At 38.5% G+C, this 15,419-nt stretch overlaps 2 protein-coding genes across 11 annotated transcripts in view; one reads left to right on the top strand and one right to left on the bottom strand.

Moving 5' to 3' along the window:
• Positions 1-15,419, top strand: part of ip6k1 (inositol hexakisphosphate kinase 1) — a 96,319-nt gene that overhangs the window by 13,834 nt on the left and 67,066 nt on the right. The window lies entirely within an intron of this gene.
• ccdc66 (coiled-coil domain containing 66) overlaps positions 1-15,419 on the bottom strand; it is a 57,344-nt gene that overhangs the window by 19,538 nt on the left and 22,387 nt on the right. For 7 of the 8 annotated variants that reach the window (XR_009824656.1, XR_009824657.1, XR_009824658.1 and 4 more), the window contains exons 8-15: positions 12,135-12,187; positions 11,945-12,028; positions 11,724-11,858; positions 9,285-9,499; positions 9,126-9,210; positions 8,894-9,040; positions 2,713-2,755; positions 2,552-2,605 (exon numbers count right to left, since the gene is read on the bottom strand). Coding sequence is in view for 4 of the 8 variants with exons in the window: in XM_062037738.1 (XP_061893722.1) it covers positions 2,552-2,605; positions 2,713-2,755; positions 8,894-9,040; positions 9,126-9,210; positions 9,285-9,499; positions 11,724-11,858; positions 11,945-12,028; positions 12,135-12,187 (816 nt within the window). In the remaining 4 variants the exon portion in view is untranslated. The remainder of the gene's footprint in view (positions 1-2,551; positions 2,606-2,712; positions 2,756-8,893; positions 9,041-9,125; positions 9,211-9,284; positions 9,500-11,723; positions 11,859-11,944; positions 12,029-12,134; positions 12,188-15,419) is intronic. The other variant, XM_062037739.1, reaches the window with a different exon arrangement.

Below are 15,419 nucleotides of genomic sequence, written 5' to 3'. Positions count from 1 at the left end.
TAGAATCCTATACAAAAAGCTCTGTTTTCATTTCATAATTCCACAGTATTCTGGACATCTTTTGCAATTTGTTTAATGAACAATGAAGGCTGCAAAGAAGACAGTTGTAGGTGGGATCGGTGTATTAGCAGCGGACTACAGCAACACAACCAGGAGGACTTTGTTGGAGAGCAGACGCGCTAGCCGCTGACCTCACCTAGACTTCCTACGTCTCCGGGCCGCCAAACGCATCGGGTGAAGTCCTTCGTCCTTCCGCCGATCGCTGGAACGCAGGTGAGCACGGGTGTTGATGAGCAGATGAGGGCTGGCTGGCGTAGGTGGAGAGCTAATGTTTTTAGCATAGCTCTGTGAGGTCCGGTTGCTAAGTTAGCTTCAATGGCGTCGTTAGCACAGCATTGTTAACCTTCGCCAGCCTGGAAAGCATTAACCGTGTATTTACATGTCCACGGTTTAATAGTATTGTTGATTTTCTATCTATCCTTCCAGTCAGGGGTTTATTTTTTTTGTTTCTATATGCAGTTAAAGCACGATGCTATCACATTAGCTCGTAGCTAAAGCATTTCGCCAATGTATTGTCGTGGAGATAAAAGGCACTGAATGTCCATTTCGCGTTCTCGACTCTCATTTTCAAGAGGATATAGTATCCAAGGTGGTTTAAAATACAAATCCGTGATCCACAATAGAAAAAGGAGAGCGTGTGGAATCCAATGAGCCAGCTTGTACCTAAGTTACGGTCAGAGCGAAAAAAGATACGTCCATCACTGTCTCTCAAGTCCTTCACTGTAACGTTCCTCATCTACGAATCTTTCATCCTCGCTCAAATTAATGGGGTAATCGTCACTTTCTCGGTCCGAATCTCTCTCGCTGCATTGTAAACAACGGGGAATTGTGAGGAATACTAGCTCCTGCGACGTCACGCTACTTCCGGTACAGGCAAGGCTTTTTTTTATCAGCGAGCAAAAGTTGCGAACTTTATCGTCGATTTTCTCTACTAAATCCTTTCAGCAAAAATATGGCAATATCGCGAAATGATCAAGTATGACACATAGAATGGATCTGCTATTCCCGTTTAAATAAAAAAAAATCATTTCAGTAGGCCTTTAAGGTGAAATGCACATACAAAGCGGTAGTTATGGTGATAATAATACTGATATGTCAAAACACATGAAAACTATTTTTTTTGAGCAGCGTGCTCATCAATGCACTTTACTTTAGCAATTGACTTGGCAGTAAAAGAGAGACTTAGGACACATAAACAAATGTGAATGATAACGTGCATCCAAACTTCAAGTGCAATACAATGTTTCACCTTCTTGGGGCGCTGGACTCATTCCAAAGAACAAAAGTCCATAGGAGAATAAGCACGAGGCCAGATTTGACAAGGACCGCCCATTTGACCGCTCGTTCAAATTTGTGAACGACAATAAAAAGGAAGTCTAAGTCTAATGTTTAAGGGTGCTCAGCCAGGAGTGCGCATCTTGGATGAAGGGACGCAGTGACAGACTCAAGTCAGAGGGCAGAATGCGCAGCTTTTTTACTTAAGCAAATGGGAGGCTCAGGCTCTAACTAACTAACCCAACGATTGCATAACCTCCTATATAATATAATATAATATATAGGTGTGTAACGGTACGTGTATTTATATTGAACCGTTTCGGTAGGGGGGTTCCGGTTCGGTTCGGAGGTGTACCGAACGAGTTTCCACACGGACATATTAAGTAGCGTAACGAGGCACAACACACGGCATGCTAGCAGCTAACGGGCTAGGATAGACTGACCATACGTCCTCTTTTCACCGGACATGTCCTCTTTTGCGGAGCTGTCAGGGCGGAGTTTCTTAAATGCCTCAAATGTCCGGCATTTTGAGTTAGGGTTGCGTGTATTTTCAATGTACGTTCAGGGTTAAGAAGGGGTTAAAAACAAAACAAATTGTGCGCGCAGCAGCATTGGTGAGGGAGGGGCAGAGAGAGAGAGAGAGTTATGATAAACGCGCATGCGTCGCCAGGCTCTGCTTTTTATCCATAGATTTATCACATTTAACTTTTTATTATCTATAGCAGGGGTGTCAAAAGTGTGCCCCCGGAGGCCATTTGCGGCCCACAGCTAATGTTTTAAAGGCCCACGGCACATTCTAAAAATACTATTAAAATAAACAAAAACATAACAAAAGTGAAATAAAAAAGCTTAAAGGTTAAATGTCATTTAGAAAAAGTTGCAATGTTGACTAATAAAACAAAGCTGTTTATTTTTTCTTTCAAACTGTCATTGCTCAAAACATAATATTGAATCAAAATCAATGTTATTATGAATTATTGACCTATCCAAGGTTCCCATTACTTCACATCAAATATTACACTAAGAAAAATATTTTTGGTGGAAGATTTTGCAAATTTGGTAAATAAATAACCCAAAAATGTATATTTTGTTGTTTTCTTACTGTACCGAAAATGAACCGAACCGTGACCTCTAAACCGAGGTACGTACCGAACCGAAATTTTTGTGTACCGTTACACCCCTAATGATATAACATAATAAAGTGATAATGTCCTACTTGTCTGTGCGGCTCTGTCTTTCTTCTCCTCCAATCTGTCATCTTGGGAAAAAACTATACAACACACACACGGTGGATGTTACAGTCCGCAAACAGCTTCATGTAATGATTGACAGCTGCCAGTCTTTGTGCCGTGACATCACTGGCGCTCCTCTACTCACCACTGAGCTTCACTCCATCACCACCAAGCTTCTTTTGCTGCTCCTGACAAAAACATACACACACACACACAATCACTATGTACAGTTGTATTTATTCTGGAGTGTGTGCGGTGTTGATTGTTCAGTGTGTATTGGAAATTTTCTAATAAACTAATCAAACAAAATGTTTTTCTTAGATTTAGTTAAGAAGCTCGAGCATCTCAAAAAGGCACAGGTGTGAAAGGAAAGCGCGCAGATCGAGACACTGTATATGCCATTCTTTATACACTGAAAACAGTCCGGGAAGGGGGAGTAGGCTCAGTTTGGAGGGGGTAGAGCGAGTTTCAGTTAGAAGAAAGAAGACCTTGGTGGAACGCACCTGGCTGATTAATGATGTAATGAAGGAGTCGATAGTTTCAAAACAGTAGAAAGGAAGATGAAGAGAGCCTTCACAGCGACCTGGTCAGAATGTGCTTTCACTAACAGAATGTTTTTCTCAGCAACATAGACTTTCGGAATGAGACTGAGCGAATACAAAAAGGAATGTTGATACACATGAATAAACCACAGCAAGAACAGTACAATTGTAAAACATACAACGGTATATACATGTTATACAATGGCATATAAATGTTTTCCAACACTAATGTGTTGACTGCTAGTGCACTTGTGTTGCCTACAAATGGTCCTCGGGTTGATTGATTGAGACTTTTATTAGTAGGTTGCACAGTGAAGTACATATTCCGTACAATTGACCACTAAATGGTAACACCCGAATAAGTTTTTCAACTTGTTTAAGTCGGGGTCCACTTAAATTGATTCATGATACAGATATATACTATCATCATAATACAGTCATCACACAAGATAATCACATTGAATTATTTACATTATTTACAATCAGGGGTGTGGAGGGGGGGGTAGGATATGGACAGCAAGTAGTGGACATAGAGAGAGAGAGAGAGAGAGAGATCAGAAGGCATAAGAAAAAGTATCTGCATTTGATTATTAGCAATCCAGGGAGGGTGTTAGTTTAGGGTTGTAGCTGCCTGGAGGTGAACTTTTATTGCAGTTTTGAAGGAGGATAGAGATGCCCTTTCTTTTATACCTGTTGGGAGCGCATTCCACATTGATGTGGCATAGAAAGAGAATGAGTTAAGACCTTTGTTAGTTCGGAATCTGGGTTTAACGTGGTTAGTGGAGCTCCCCCTGGTGTTGTGGTTATGGCGGTCATTTACGTTAAGGAAGTAGTTTGACATGTACTTCGGTATCAGGGAGGTGTAGCGGATTTTATAGACTAGGCTCAGTGCAAGTTGTTTAACTCTGTCCTCCACTTTGAGCCAGCCCACTTTAGAGAAGTGGGTAGGAGTGAGGTGGGATCTGGGGTGGAGGTCTAGAAGTAACCTGACTAGCTTGTTCTGAGATGTTTGGAGTTTAGATTTGAGGGTTTTGGAGGTGCTGGGGTACCAGGAGGTGCATGCGTAATCGAAAAAGGGTTGAACGAGAGTTCCCGCCAGAATCCTCAAGGTGCTTTTGTTGACCAGAGAGGAGATTCTGTAGAGAAATCTCGTTCGTTGGTTAACCTTTCTGATTACCTTGGTTGCCATTTTATCACAGGAAAGGTTAGCCTCTAGAATGGAACCTAGGTAGGTGACCTCATCTTTCCTGGTGATAACAATGTCACCCACTTTTATAGTGAAGTCATTGACTTTCTTAAGTTTGATGTGGGACCCAAACAGGATGGATTCCGTTTTATCCAAGTGTATGGATGGGTTTACGATGTTTTATGTTTTGACAGTTTGTGACTCGCGTAAATTAATTAAAAATGTAATTTAGGTCGGTAAACAATAGATTCTCTCAACCGGGGAGAGGTTCTTCTGGGGACAAGGCGCCGAACAAAAGGAAAGAAAAAGTTAAGAGTGAAAATGACACATTATAAAACGCTCAGTGGAGAAATCCACACTGGCTGCATGCCTAGGCCAAGCCGCACAAATACCGTGACCATCATTAAGGGTAAAGATGGTTGTTTTGAACATGAGGAAGGATCTTGATTATGAAATAGACAATTGTTAAGGAAATGTACCGTATTTTTCGGACTATTAGTCGCAGTTTTTTTCATAGTTTGGCCGGGGGTGCGACTTATACTCAGGAGCGACTTATGTGTGAAATGATTAACACATTAGCGTAAAATATCAAATAATATTATTGATCTCATTCACGTAAGAGACTAGACGTATAAGATTTCATGGGATTTAGCGATTAGGAGTGACAGATTGTTTGGTAAACGTATAGCATGTTCTATATGTTATAGTTATTTGAATGACTCTTACCATAATATGTTACGTTAACATACCAGGCACGTTCTCAGTTGGTTATTTATGCCTCATATAACGTACACTTATTCAGCCTGTTGTTCACTATTCTTTAGACATTTTAAATTGCCTTTCAAATGTCTATTCTTGGTGTTGGCTTTTATCAAATACATTTCCCCCAAAAATGCGACTTATACTCCAGTGCGACTTACATATGTTTTTTTCCTTCTTTATTATGCATTTTCGGCCGGTGCGACTTATACTCCGAAAAATATGGTACTTGCACTTTCGAGCAAAATGGACTCCCTTAGAAGTTACTCTCTTTGGTCGTTGTTTTGCTTGTAGATAAACAAACAATGCTCTCACCCTGTTTCTCATGTGTGCGCACTAGGGCTGCACGATTTTGAGAAAAAATTTGATTTTTCTCTCAAAGATTGCGATTCAATTGGCAATTTTTACATTTTGTACATATAAATGCCTAAAATTGTGAAAATAACGAGTGAAGGAAGACTTTTAGACTGTCAATTAAAATATTCTTGACTCAAGGTGCCACACATGCAATCATTTACTTTCAAAAATATTTGGCTTTATGCAGACTCAGAGCTTTTGTCTACATCATGCTCTTAAACTGAATAAATAACCTATAAAACTATACAGTGTTTATAATTAGAGATGTCCGATAATATCGGTCTGCCGATATTATCGGCTGATAAATGCGTTAAAATGTAATATCGGAAATTATCGGTATCGTTTTTTTTATTATCAGTATCGTGTTTTTTTGTTTGTTTTTTTTATTTTTAATTTTTTATTATTAAATCCACATAAAAAACACAAGATACACTTACAATTAGTGCACCAACCCAAAAAACCTCCCTCCCCCATTTACACTCATTCACACAAAAGGGTTGTTTCTTTCTGTTATTAATATTCTGGTTCCTACATTATATATCAATATATATCAATACAGTCTGCAAGGGATACAGTCCGTAAGCACACATGATTGTGCGTGCTGCTGCTCCACTAATAATACTAACCTTTAACAGTTAATTTTACTAATTTTCATTAATTACTAGTTTCTATGTAACTGTTTTTATATTGTTTTACTTTCTTTTTAATTTATTTATCTTATTTTATTTGATTCATTTTTTAAAAAAGTACCTTATCTTCACCATACCTGGTTGTCCAAATTAGGCATAATAATGTGTTAATTCCACAACTGTATATATCGGTTGATATCGGTATCGGTTGATATCGGTAATTAAAGAGTTGGACAATATCGGCATATCGGATATCGGCAAAAAGCCATTATCGGACATCCCTATTTATAATGTAATCATAATATATAATAACGCAAGTAAGCATTTAAAAACATATGAGGTGGTGGTCGGAGGGGCCGTAGGCGCAAATTGGCAGCCACGCTTCCGTCAGTCTACCCCAGGGCAGCTGTGGCTACGAAAGTAGCTTACCACCACCAGGTGTGAATGAATGATGGGTTTTTAACATGTAAAGCGACTTTGGGTACTTAGAAAAGCGCTATATAAATCCCAGGTATTATTATTATTATTATTGTATACACTGCAAAAAGTCAGTGTTCAAAAACAATAATAAAAAATACAAAAATGAGGGGTATTCTATTTGAACTAAGCAAAATTATCTGCCAATAGAACAAGAAAATTCGGCTTGTCAAGACTTTCCAAATACAAGCAAAATTAGCTAACCTCAAAGAACCCCAAAATAGCTTATAATAAGTATATTCTCACTAATAACAAGTGCACTTTTCTTGGTAGAAAAAAAAAAGACCTTTTTGCTCAATATGTTGAAAAATATTGCTCAATGCTAGTGCCATTATCTTGACATAATGATATGCGCTCGGCATTACATTTCTTGAAACCAGCAAACTTATACTAAAAACTAATTTATTGTTCTTAATGGAAACGCAACAAGGCAAGCGCTTGTTACTCTCGGGGTCTCCTAGCCGCTCAGGCAAATCATATGGTCTAAAAATGCATTTTTCCATGGATAACATGACATCATCGCGCCAAGTGCGTGCTCTTTCACTCAATTAGTGCGCATATATACAGCCCGGCCCCCGGCCACATTTTTTTTTATTGTAATTTTGAAGAATTTATCTGAACTATTTCTGTTCAAAATAGTTTGAAAATGTCAGATGTTAAATGTTTAAATATTAACTGTCAGTTTACTGTGCTGTATGAGTATGTATTTTCTATTGTTTCATTGGAAATAAAACAGCAAAGTCCATTTGGCTGTCATCTGTTTTAATTATGAGACACAATTGTGTCAAAGTCATGATTTTTTATTTCATGCTTGAAGTAAGAAATTATTCAGAAATTATTATGGACAGGGAAACATTTTTTAGTTCGGATGGCTCACAAATCAATGCAGGTCTCCTCTAAAGTATTTTATAACGTTGCATGCATGACCTACACATGAGCTTTTAGCTGTTAAACTTTTTTTTCCACGAATAAAAAAATAAAATACAAAATGTAGGGGTCTGCAACCTGCGGCTCTTTCATGCCTCGGTCCTGGCTCCCTTTGGCTTGCCTTGGACACATTTCATTAAATAATGGCTATTTAATTTGAATTACTTCTATTTTATTTAGTTTATTTTAATGTTACAGTTGTTATTTTGGAGAGTTCTGTGATATCGTAATATAAAAATAAAACGCATTTTAATATTGTGTCGATCGAAAGGTATGTCATCTTTTGTTGCCAAGCAATTGTATTGTTTTTAGAGGTCAACGTCCGGTAAGTTAGCAATTGACGGAAAATACAACATTTAAAGCTTCATGAACAGATTCATTTGCCTTCACTGCAAAAAGTCAGTGTTCAAAAACAAGAAAAAAAAAAAAAAAAGAGGGGTATTTTATTTGAACTAAGCAAAATTATCTGCCAATAGAACAAGAAAATTCGGCTTGTCGAGACTTTCCAAAACAAGTAAAATTAGCTAACCTCAATGAACCCAAAAATAGCTTAAAATAAGTATATTCTCACTAATAACTAGTGCACTTTTCTTGGTAGAAAATAAGAGACCTTTTTGCTCAATATGTTGAAAAATATTCTTAAATGAAGTAAATGCTAGTGCCATTATCTTGACATAATGACATGCTCTCTGCATCATGATTTTTTTTTCATGCTTGAAGTAAGAAATGATGACTTTAAAAAAGTACTTTTCTACTTGTGAGTGTTGATGACACAGCTTTGCAACAGTTGATATTCTAGTTTCAAGCATGTTTTACTCAATATAGCTCATCAAATCTCAGCAACAAGCTGTAATATCTTACTGAGATCATTTAGGACCAAAACCCTTAAAACAAGTAAAACACTAACATAAAATCTGCTTAGTGAGAAGAATGATCTTATCTGACAGAAAATAAGCAAATTTCACCCTTATGAGATATTTCATCTTACTTAGATTTTACTTTTTGCAATGTAAGCTTTTATTTCTCATTACAGTAGAATTGTTCACCATTGTTATCCTCAATAAATCAATAACAAATAAAATGGACTCATGTCTATAAGCAAAAATGAAACTTAAATAAATATTGAACATCTTAAAGTGCATTTTGATCTGTTTTTCTGTTGCCATGTTGATGGGCTCATATTGCCCACCCGATGAAGCTGAAATATTCCCACAACGAGACATTTGGCTTTGTACTCCAATTAGTTTCCTCCTAATTAATGTTACTATGCGGCGCTTCTCACTAGCGAGTCGCGAGGCTCTCTGTCTGTACTTTGTGTGTTGGTATTAGGCAACTGGCGTGTGTCACTGTGTGCAGTGTTGCCTGCACTTGTGTTGATTTTGCAGTGTGTTGTTAACATTGTTGTGTTGCGTGGTGACTCGTTGATGCAGGCGTGTGTTGCTAGTTGACCTGGTTTGTGTCCTCCTGATACTTTGTGTGCAGCATGTTCCACTCCGTCATCACTCGCTTCTCGTCCTGCTGCTCCTCAGCCTTCCTCCTGCCCTCCTCTAGCGCTCTCTGCTGGCGACGCTCCTCCAGCTGGGCCTCTATTGCTTTCTGCAAGAGGAAAAGGAGGCGAGGGCGGAGCTTAGGTCATTGAACTTGCAAACAAATGACCAAGATGGTATGCTCCGCCTCTTACTTGCTGCTCCAGCTGTTTGAGCCTCTTCTTCTCCCTCTCCTCTATCTGGACTGGGTCCAGCAGGGCCGTCATGCTCCTCAGATAGCTAACACGCACACATTTCAGTTAGAGTAGGGCTACCGTACGTCATTATTCTACATGCTTGTGGTTCTACGGTACCTGCTTTTGGTCGGGATCTTGCTACTGGGGTCCACACTGACTCGGCCTACATTGTGTGCACCGCAGCTGCTTGAGGCGTCCCCCGCCGAAGACAAGCTGGACGAGGGCTCCTTTTCCCTTTGCTTGGAAACACCGATGGGGGCAGGGGGCGTGGCTGTAGAGGGTTTGCTCTGCATTGAGTCAAAGTGTGCTTCCCAGAGGTTGTGATCTTCATTCTGCATGGGTAGCAGAGGGTCAGCGAGGCAAAGGTCACAGCGTGGTACTGGTCTACTGTAGGGATGTAACGGTTGTTATGATAAACCGCGGTCAAATTCCAGACGGTTAGTGATGCGGTTTAAATGTTTAATTATTGTAAAGCCGTCATATATTAATGCATTTTAGGCAACACTGCTTACTTCCTGGAAACGAAGTCGCCGTTTTGCTTGACAAAACATGGCGGAAAGCAACTACACAGACTCTGCTCTGGAGATGTTCCCTCGGAGTAAACAGAGTTGAACGCTTCCTTTATTTCCCTCGCTTCACTTCCGTGGCGTTGAGTCTCGGCGTGCGTTCAAGAGCACACTGCTGTTATTAGATGGAGACAGGTGTGGACAATATTGGAGACAGACGCCTTTGTCTCACACTAAAAGTACCCGTATATTTGGAGTATAAGTCGCTCCGCAGTATAAGTTGCACTGGCCGAAAATGCTTAATAAAGAAGGAAAAAAACATATTAGTCGCACTGGAGTATAAGTCGCATTTTTTGGGGAAATGTATTTGATAAAAGCCAACAGCAAGAATAGACATTTGAAAGGCAATTTAAAATGTCTAAAGAATAGTGAACAACAGGCTGAATAAGTGTACGTTATATGAGGCATAAATAACCAACTGAGAAGGTGCCTGGTATGTTAACGTAACATATTATGGTAAGAGTCATTCAAATAACTATAACATATAGAACATGCTATACGTTTACCAAACAATCTGTCACTCCTAATCGCTAAATCCCATGAAATCTTATACGTCTAGTCTCTTACGTCAATGAGATCAATAATATTATTTTATATTTTACGCTAATGTGTTAATTTCACACATAAGTCGCTCCTGAGTATAAGTCGCACCCCCGGCCAAACTATGAAAAAAACTGCGACTTATACTCCGAAAAATACGGTAAATGTTTAATTATTGTAAAGCCGTCATTTGTTAATGCATTTTAGGCAACACTGCTTACTTCCTGGAAACGAAGTCGCCGCATGCCCACAGGCGCCGTTTTGCTAGACAAAACATGGCGGAAAGCAACTACACAGACTCTGCTCTGGAGATGTTCCCTCGGAGTTAACAGAGCTGAACGCTTCCTTTATTTCCCTCGCTTCACTTCCGTGGCGTTGAGTCTCGGCGTGCGTTCAAGAGCACACTGCTGTTATTAGATGGAGACAGGTGTGGACAATATCGGAGCCAGACGCATTTGTCTCACACTAAAAGTACCCGTATTTTTCGGAGTATAAATCGCTCTGGAGTATAAGTCGCACCGGCCGAAAATGCATAATAAAGAAGGAAAAAAACATATAAGTCGCACTGGAGTATAAGTCGCATTTTTTGGGGAAATGTATTTGATAAAAGCCAACACCAAGAATAGACATTTGAAAGGCAATTTAAAATAAATAAAGAATAGTGAACAACAGGCTGAATAAGTGTACGTTATATGAGGCATAAATAACCAACTGAGAAGGTGCCTGGTATGTTAACGTAACATATTATGGTAAGAGTCATTCAAATAACTATAACATATAGAACATGCTATACGTTTACCAAACAATCTGTCACTCCTAATCGCTAAATCCCATGAAATCTTATACGTCTAGTCTCTTACGGGAATGAGCTAAATAATATTATTTGATATTTTACGCTAATGTGTTAAAAATTTCACACATACTGTAGGTCGCCCCTGAGTATAAGTCGCACCCCCGGCCAAACTATGAAAAAAACTGCAACTTATAGTCCGAAAAATACGGTAAATGTTTAATTATTGTAAAGCCGTCATTTGTTAATGCATAGAGCGCACTGCTGTTATTAGATGGAGACAGGTGTGGACAATATTGGAGACGGACGCATTTGTCTCACACTAAAAGTATACAACGGAGGAGAAAAATATTTGATGTTGCTTTCATTTTCTCAACACAGCGTCCTGCTGTGACAGAGTTAATGAGGTGAGGAGACATGCCGCAGGCGATGTGTCGTGAACGTTGTCACAACTTGTTTATAAAGCCTTTAGTTTGTTTACTGGGATGCTCACTCGTCTTTTATTAAACTGCTAACTGTATCAGTGTTCAAAGAACATCATTACTAGCTCAAATGTTTTGCCATCTCATCCAACTGATAACGGTGATCATTTTGGTCACAATAACCGTGATAAGAAATGTTCATACCGTGGCATCCCTAGTCTACTGGGTCCAAGTCTACCTGATTTCGCAGCAGCTTCTCTTGTCTCTTGCGCTGGCTGGTCTCCTCCCTCTGTTGGTCCAGCTCCTCCAGCCAGCGCTTCCTCTGCTCTTCTCTCCTCTCAACCATCAGGCCATCCTCCATGGGAGTCACCGCCTACACGCACACAAAATTCACACCTTTTGTTTGTTTTTACCGTTCTAGTTTTAATGACAATGTTTTTTGAGATAGGTCATGCTTACCCCGAGTTGGAGGCTGGACCTGATGGCTAAAGGCTGCTCTCTGTGGCGACCAACCATCTCAACACTTCCTATGTTCTCCTTCGACTAAAACACACACAACAGTGTAGAATATTCTATTGTGGAAGACTGCTCGGCTGTAATCCTGATGTATTGGGACACTGCAGCATAGAATATGGAATCATCAAGGTACCTGCAGCCTGACTGAGGTCAAAGGTTGCTGCTGCGTCAGGGCCACCTGTTCATCTAGAACACAAACACACGTGCCATGTCAGCAAATAACCGCTAGGTCCCGTACTGCCGTTGTTTCTTACAAGTAGCTCATTTAAGGAAACATACAGTGTATCTGGAAGGTATTCACAGAGCTTCACTTTTTCCACGTTTTGTCATCTTTTAGCCTTACTCCAAAATGGAATAAATTTGTGTCCTCAAAATTTTACACACAATACCTCATTCTGACAAATTAGGGGTGTAACGGTACGTGTATTTGTATTGAACCGTTTCGGTACGGGGGTTCCGGTTCGGTTCGGAGGTGTACCGAACGAGTTTCCACACGGACATATTAAGTAGCGTAACGCACGTTGTGTAAACAATGCACACCGAAGCACAACACACGGCATGCTAGCAGCTAACGGGCTAGGATAGACCAGGGGTCACCAACGCGGTGCCCGCGGGCACCAGGTAGCCCGTAAGGACCAGATGAGTAGCCCGCTGGCCTGTTCTAAAAAGAGCTCAAATAGCAGCACTTACCAGTGAGCTGCCTCTATTTTTTAAATTGTATTTATTTACTAGCAAGCTGGTCTCGCTTTGCCCGACATTTTTAATTCTAAGAGAGACAAAACTCAAATAGAATTTGAAAATCCAAGAAAATATTTTAAAGACTTGGTCTTCACTTGTTTAAATAAATTCATTATTTTTTACATTTATTTATTTATTTATTTATTTATTTATCATTTATCATTTATTTGCCTCTTATAACTTTCAGAAAGACAATTTTAGAGAAAAAATACAACCTTAAAAATGATTTTAGGATTTTTAAACACATATACCTTTTTACCTTTTAAATTCCTTCCTCTTCTTTCCTGACAATTTAAATCAATGTTCAAGTAAATTTTTTTTTTTTATTGTAAAGAATAATAAATACATTTTAATTTAATTCTTCATTTTAGCTTCTGTTTTTTCGGCGAAGAATATTTGTGAAATATTTCTTCAAATTTATTATGATTAAAATTATTCTGGCAAATCTAGAAAATCTGTAGAATCAAATTTAAATCTTATTTCAAAGTCTTTTGAATTTCTTTTCAAATTTTTGTTCTGGAAAATCTAGAAGAAATAATGATTTGTCTTTGTTAGAAATATAGCTTGGTCCAATTTGTTATATATTCTAACAAAGTGCAGATTGGATTTTAACCTATTTAAAACATGTCATCAAAATTCTAAAATTAATCTTAGTCAGGAAAAATTACTAATGATGTTACATAAATTATTTTTTCAAAAAGATTCGAATTAGCTAGTTTTTCTCTTCTTTTTTTCGGTTGAATTTTGAATTTTAAAGAGTCGAAATTGAAGATAAACTATTTTTCAAAATTTTACTGTCATTTTTTTCGTGCTTTTTCCTCTTTTAAACCGTTCAAGTAAGTGTAAATATCATTAATTATTAATAATAACATAGAGTTAAAGGTAAATTGAGCAAATTGGCTATTTTCGGCAATTTATTTAAGTGTGTATCAAACTGGTAGCCCTTCGCATTAATCAGTACCCAAGAAGTAGCTCTTGGTTTCAAAAAGGTTGGTGACCCCTGGGATACACTGACCATATGTCCTCTTTTCACCGGACATGTCCTCTTTTGCGGAGCTGTTCAGGGCGGAGTTTCTTAAATGCCTCAAATGTCCGGCATTTTGAGTTAGGGTTGTGTGTATTTTCAATTTACGTTCAGGGTTAAGAAGGGGTTAAAAACAAAACAAATTGTGCGCGCAGCAGCATTGGTGAGGGAGGGGCAGAGACAGAGAGAGCGAGAGAGAGAGAGAGAGTTATAATAAACGCGCATGCGTCGCTAGGCTCTGCTTTTTATCCATAGATTTATCACATTTAATTTTTTATTATCTATAGCAGGGGTGTCAAAAGTGTGCCCCGGAGGCCATTTCTATTATCATTATTATCGACTCATCTTTGCCTTATTCTATTTTTTATTTTCCTATTTTAATGATGTTGGATCTGTGTTGTTGTTGTTGTTGTTGTTGTTGGGGACAAGTGTTGTAAATTAGCCTTGGCTCCAAACACTATGATGCATACATTGGATAACTGTTTCAGATGTCTATGTTTTTGTATCTGTCTCTATTTCAAATAAACCTCTATAATAATAATTTGCGGCCCACAGCTAATGTTTTAAAGGCCCACGGCACATTCTAAAAATACTATTAAAATAAACAAAAACATAACAAAAGTGAAATAAAAAAGCTTAAAGGTTAAATGTAATTTAGAAAAAGTTGCAATGTTGACTAATAAAACAAAGCTGTTTTTTTTTTCTTTCAAACTGTCATTGCTCAAAACATAATATTGAATCAAAATCAATGTTATTATGAATTATTGACCTATCCAAGGTTCCCATTACTTCACATCAAATATTCCACTAAGAAAAATATTTTTGGTGGAAGATTTTGCAAATTTGGTAAATAAATAACCCAAAAATTTATATTTTGTTGTTTTCTTACTGTATTGAAAATGAACCGAACCGTGACCTCTAAATCGAGGTATGTACCGAACTGAAATTTTTGTGTAGCGTTACACCCCTAGTGCAAATGTATAAATCACGTGTATATAAGTATTGACAGCCTTTGCTCAATACTTTGTTGATCCACCTTCGGCTTATATATGACGCCACAAGCTTGGCACATTTATCTTTGGGCAGTTTTGCTCATTCTTCTTTGCAACACCATTTAGGTTCCATCAGGTTGAATGGGAAGCGTCGGTGCGCAGCCATTTTAAGTGACAAGTGAATCAAGTACCCGAATGACTCATTAGAACTTGAGTGAGTAACAGAATCGAGTGTCTGTTTGGCTACTCAGCTGACTTTTGTCCTTTCCTCTATGGCAACATTGATTCTGTTGCTGATGTTCCACTTTCTCATGCGCTTTCAATAATTATTATAGTTAAAAAAATAACCTGTTATTTATGATGTGTTTTTACATTCCAGAAAGCTCTCCAATCATCGCCCGCTTCAAATTAAAGGGGAACTGCACTTTTTTTTGTTTGGCTATTATTTACAATTATTATGAAAGACATGACGAGGGATGGATATTTTTTTTCTAATGCATTGTACCTGGGAAAAAATGTAGATAAACGTCCGCTGATGGCGGGGGTCATCTATTCCGCCCATAAAACTCAATAATAATTACCGTAATTTCCGGACTATAAGCCGCTACTTTTTCCCCTCGTTCTGGTCCCTGCGGCTTATACAAGGGTGCGGCTTATTTACGGC

The sequence above is a fragment of the Entelurus aequoreus genome, linkage group LG26 (genome assembly GCF_033978785.1).
Source record: "Entelurus aequoreus isolate RoL-2023_Sb linkage group LG26, RoL_Eaeq_v1.1, whole genome shotgun sequence".
Taxonomy (NCBI): Eukaryota; Metazoa; Chordata; class Actinopteri; order Syngnathiformes; family Syngnathidae; genus Entelurus; species Entelurus aequoreus.
The sequence above is the reverse complement of the archived record's forward strand: the minus strand, read 5'-3'. Positions and strand labels throughout refer to the sequence as shown.